General features: G+C 29.7%; 1 protein-coding gene across 1 annotated transcript in view; it reads left to right on the top strand.

Annotated features, from left to right (window-relative positions):
• The first annotated feature begins 2,627 nt into the window (after window positions 1–2,627).
• Window positions 2,628–6,000, top strand: part of LOC124544000 (DNA-binding protein D-ETS-4) — a 36,518-nt gene continuing 33,145 nt past the window's right edge. The window contains exon 1 of the mRNA XM_047122344.1: window positions 2,628–2,898. Coding sequence (XP_046978300.1) covers window positions 2,860–2,898 — 39 coding nt within the window. The 5' untranslated portion in view covers window positions 2,628–2,859. The remainder of the gene's footprint in view (window positions 2,899–6,000) is intronic.

The following is a 6,000-nucleotide window of genomic DNA, read 5'->3' as shown; positions in this document are numbered from 1 at the left end:
ATGAAATAGCCGGAGTATATTTCAAGCGATTTACGTTGTAATAATTACGATTGTAAATGTATGTTAAGGCGTTAAGAATACATACAGATCTTCAATTAACACTTAAGGGAAATAAATGTATTTAAATCAGATGGTTCAAAAATGGAACAATTAAATAATACTGGCTAAGAATACGTACTCTACTTTTGTCGGAGTTTATTTCAAAGCTTGTCAATAGAGTTGTTGTAATCAAACGTTAAGGATTATATCTGAGATATGCAGTTCTTCTCATGATGTTTACCTCACTGACTACGATTTGAATTATAAGCACAAATGCACATGAAAATTTAATGTCTGCCTGTGTATATTCTACCTCTAGGCAATTTCATTTTAATCTTATTTTGAAATTCAATGTGTTTTTTTACGTTTTTCTTATGCACCGTCATTCATTTTCACATCGAAGAGTCAAGAAGTATGTATTTGTTCTTCGCACTAATCGTTTGTATGTCACATTGTATATATTGTCATCAAACATGGGAACTCCAAATTAAATTTCGTAATATTTTAAAGTGCCAATTGTAGATCTAGTATATGATATCGTTTGTTTTATAAGTGTCTGTAGTATAAGTAACATATAACTTCTGCCTTATACTCCATAATCTGACACAATGCTCTGAGCGTTGTATAATTCATTGCAAAAAGCAATACACAAAAGAGTTAATAATGATTTATTAAAAATGTATTTTTAGCCATAATGCGACACAAAGATATTATTAATAATTTAGTAGTATTACGTATTAAAGTAACAATTTTATATATAAGTATTATTTTATTTAATAACCAAGATTTCTAATATATTCTTTTTTATCTGAACTCAGCAATTGAATACCCAAAAATACGAGCATTATAAATAGTGTTTCATTTTAACCCAATTACTGTAGAACACGTTATACTGTAGAATAAGCTTCATATGTTGAATTATAATTAATAAAACAAAAAATTCAGTGATAATTCCCATTAACAATGTGGTGTTATTTAATGATAATTATAATAGCGATGACAAAATTATAATAACTGATTAATTTTGTGGATGTTTGTGTGTGTGTTTTTATAACAGTATTATTTCTATCCAGGTAGGCTTGTGTGATTGTGTGATTTGAATCGATACTTTATATATTTTTGATCATAGGTTACCATTGGTAAGGACAGAAGATTTTACTCGATTTTATCATCAAGTACAAAAATTTATTAATAAAAAAGGAGACTCGTGATGGCCCAGTGGTTAGAACGCGTGCATCTTAACCGATGATTGCGGGTTCAAACTCAGGCAAGCACCGCTGATACATGTGCTTAATTTGTCTTTATAATTCATCTCGTGGTCAGCGGTGAAGGAAAACATCGTGAGGAAACCTGCATGTGACAAATTTCATAGAAATTCTGCCACATGTGTATTCCACCAAACCGCATTGGAACAGCGTGGTGGAATATGTTCCAAACCTTCTCCTCAAAGAGAGAGGAGGCCTTTAGCCCAGCAGTGGGAATTTACAGGCTGTTGTTGTTGTTATTGTTAGTAATAAGGGTTCGTGTAAAACAGTCATTAATTGTGAATTGAAAAATCGTTAAAATTAACTTTAAAAACCTGTCTTGTTTTATCATGCTCTTTTTATAATTTTATTCCTGCTACCATTATCACTGGCATTTATCAGAACGACTCACAATCAGACTTGAATATTTCAATGAACTGGTTTCCTTTCCTAATTTTGACCATTATTATTTAAATTTACTATGGAAACTTTTAAGATTTCAATTAAATTATTTTTGGAATATAAAATAAAAAAAATGGGAAGAAAACCTCAAGTTCCTTTCATTCGTTTTAGTTGTTCTTTCTTATATTCTTGAAACGACTTTTGCTCAGGTTAATTAATTTGTTAAGTCATAATTTGGATTTAGTTAAAAGGCCGGCAACGCACCTGCAAGCCCCCCGGTGCTGCAGATGTCCATGGGTGGTGGTAATCACTTTCCATCAGGTGAGTCTACTGTTCGTTTGCCCCTTATGCATAAAATAAAAGAATAGAGTTAACTACGAATGTTTTATTTGCTTATAAGTAGACTACGTATGGGACTAAGGGACAAAAAAGGAAGATTTTTTTGGATTTATTTAAAAAAAGAAATTATTAGCATAAAGAAACCTTGATTATAATTAAGTCCATATTAACTCAACGTCTTGTATCGTATCGTCTATGTATCTTTCTTAGTTACTATCTCATCTGTGTCTAGTATCAGGGTATTACTTTACTGGCGGAAAGAAAAAGAATTACCCAATTAAAACATTTTTGTAACGCTAAGTAACACGTTATTATAGATAGATTAATATATATCATTTGTCTTGAATGATTTCTAAATTTGTGATCTTGTGTGTAATGTGTATATAGTCTACAAACTCATATGTGGAATATAAAAGTGAAAATTTATTCAGCGCTACGTGAACGAGACAAAAAGATATATAGGAAAACGAGTCGGTTTTTATACTGTCTAGTTATACAGATAGGCAGCATTTCATCGGAAAATGAAGAAAAAATCGACGCTCGACCACTTGGAACGTTTCGAAGTAGAACAATGTAGGTCGGTTCGGTCGGGTGAGTTCGTGCATCATCGCTGCCTCTCGTTAACGCTCGTCGACCGGCGCACGCGCACACAACGCCGATATCGCCACGGCAGCAGTCGCGTACATCACACCGGGAATTTTCCCATTAAATAAATAAACGGGATGCAATTTTTCTCGCAAATAGAGCGCGCGGAAATGGACTAAACGTTTATTACAATTAATATTAACTTTGTTGAACATTTATTATTGAAGTGAAAGAACTGTTCGAGTTGAAAATGTTGTGGGAGAATAATCTTAACGAGGAGACGGAGACGGTGAGTTTTCTATTCGAATTTTAAATTTAAAAATCATTAATTTATTTTTAAATAAAATAATAAAAATGTTGTTGTTACGTTTACTTTGGCTGTGTGAGTGTACGCGCATGTCCGAGTAAACTTTCTAGTTTTCGCTCGCTCGCTCGTATTTGCATAAAACGTGAATGGTTTTTCATAATACAAACACATGGGCCGTTTAAAGAGCTTTTGGTTTGTAAATATTCATTGTGCATCTCCTTCGCTGTGACATTGTTAGTAATCGCTTTATTAGATGTAAATAAATGTGGATTTTGACACCGGCGTGCGGATTGTCACGAATACATCTCTGCTCTATGTATACGCTCTTCCATCGTGAAATAATCCTTGAGAAACAGTAAATTAATACTGCGTATTTCGACTATTAATCATTGTTATTTTTCATGATAATTTCAGTTTTTTTTTTCAAAGAGAATTTTGATACTAAATGAACTTGTTTACTTGTATAAGTAGAGATAGTACTTATTATATGTTTAAGTTGCGTGTTGTATATATTTTGTAATACAAATAATAATTAAAATATATAACAAAGGCCGTAAAAGAGATGATGTAAGTTAATTATTATCGTCGAAGCGAATTCATTGAAACAAACAAAAAGATAACTTATCAAATAATATGATTTATGAAAGAGATAGATCCATTGTTATAGGCCGAGGGTGTAAACGAGAGGCAAATATATTGAATGATACTTGGTATTTATTGTATATATTCCATGAAAATGTGATAGGAATAATAACTTTGAAGGTTTAACGACAACTTGATGTATTTTTAATCTGTGCTAACATATATTGTAATGTGCCTGCGAAACATCGTGAGGAATTTTAAATTAAGAATACGGTTTTGCTCGAATTAATTGCTCAACACTCTATTACATAAATCAGACCTTTGTTTGTTACTGAGCAGTATCTAATTGGAAAAAAAGGTTTTAATAGTAAAAATAAATAAAATAGTTATATAGATAAATAGTTCTCTCATTTAATTATATAGAGTTATACAAATATGATACCTAAATGAGAGCATTTTTTGTTTTTATCCTGTGAACTATGTTTCGTGTTTACGAGATATATTTAAGAGATCACGGTCATTGCTCAATCAGAAACAAAATAAAAAATAAAAACATGATAAATGTTATTTTCTATTTATATCGTAGAGAATTTGCGATAAAACTTTTCCATGGTTGAAATATGCTAAATTCGTATTTGCATATAATACGAGTTCTTTAATTATTTTCGCATATCATTATAATATTATTTTGCTTATTAATGTTCAAAATGAATGATAATTAAATAGTTTAATAATAACCCGAGTTGTCATACAGAATTCAGGTTAAATTTTGATTATACATGGTATTTAATTTTATTAATGGACTTTGTATCTTAAGGTTACAGTTTGTTGTTATACAGCATATAACCTTCTGAATTAATTGGGCTAGTAACTTAAACAACGATAAATAAACAGTAATGGTAATTCTTGATATTAGCGTTTTCAACGGTAAGAAAAATCTCTATCTTTTTAATATAAAAATACATACAGATAATAGAAAATATTATATTAATAATGTTATTTCTATATGGGCTTTACCTCGAATCTGTCCCGTGCCTCAGAAAGCACGTAGAGCCAATGTTCCTGGGCCTGAATTCCGGTCGTGTAGATATCCCGTGCCGTCGGATTAAGAAAACTAGAGAATAGAGTTAATTTGTCTTTGGACACACTTGTACCCTATAATATAATATCCTGTGTAGTTAACCAGTCTCCCATGACATTCGTATAAATAATATAATAAAAACCAATAAATATTTTATAAAAAATGTTTTACTTTAACGGCGTTTTAGGTGTAAACAATAATTTGAAGTAGTTATATTAATAACCATAACCAAAATATGTTGCTTGAAATTTAAGGTTTACATTTAAACATTACTATAGAAAGATACATTAATTGATTGAGGCGATGAGTAATTAACTAAAACATTTCAAAAGCTATGTATATTTTTTGCTATGTACTTATGAAATAAAATCTATATGATATTAATATATTCGCTATATTTTCACAGTCTTATTACTAATGCGGTAGCTTGATAATAATAGCTAATTAATTTATTTACAGGTGTTAAAAATATATTTAATGTTTAACGTACAACATATAATTAAAAATGAATAGCTATGTTTTGTAAAATCATTTCATTGTAATTCTTAATTATATGCTAAGCATTCTTAATATATAAAACGGTTTCGATTCCTTTCTGAACAGCTAGTTTAAATTTAATTTAATTTAAATTTATAAACCAAATATTTATAATTTTAATTTTACAGTATTAATAATTTTTTTCCTCTGTTGTTGTCAAACTTGAATGTAACGAAAAATCTTAAGGAAAATTACTTGAGCCTCTTGATAGATAACGGTTAAAATGTATAAATAAAATCTGCTATCTCATAAGAAAATTCTTTTAAGATTATTTCACTGACCTTTACTCCTTGGATTGTTTTATAAAATAATGTAATATTTACAAACAAACCAATGACTTTTATTAATACATATGACAAGTTATGGTATCAAGTCTTAAATGAAAATCAGTATATATGTAATTAGATTTTAAATTTGGAAATATAACTTCTTTTTTACATTTTATTCCAATCTACGACCTCAATCAACAGTTACAGTCTTATCGTTAGAGTATTATCTTACTCACTTAAAATATTATTTAAAAAATAATAATAAAGCTATCCCCTTAAACTCAACAGTAGCGAAAGAGATAGCAATTGATTCCGTTCTGTCAAAAAAGGATTACAATAGAATCAGTACAATATTTTGAAAAAGGAATAATAGTATTTAATCTCGATAGAATAAAGTAGAGGCATGGCCTTGTTTTTGATTTATTATAATTATGTACAGATTATTCTGTTTCTCTCAATTAAAGTAAGGCACATTAATATACGTTTTCAAGTTGCCATTACTCGTGAAAGCGTTAACACGCGTGCCACTGTTTAAACACGTATTTATTGCACCAAGCTTACTCAGCATACATTTTGCTTCCAATAGAATTTTAACTTGAACATAGTATACTATAT

Source organism: Vanessa cardui, chromosome 4, assembly GCF_905220365.1.
Source record: "Vanessa cardui chromosome 4, ilVanCard2.1, whole genome shotgun sequence".
NCBI classification, from domain to species: Eukaryota; Metazoa; Arthropoda; class Insecta; order Lepidoptera; family Nymphalidae; genus Vanessa; species Vanessa cardui.
This window is presented reverse-complemented; position numbering and strand designations above follow the sequence as displayed.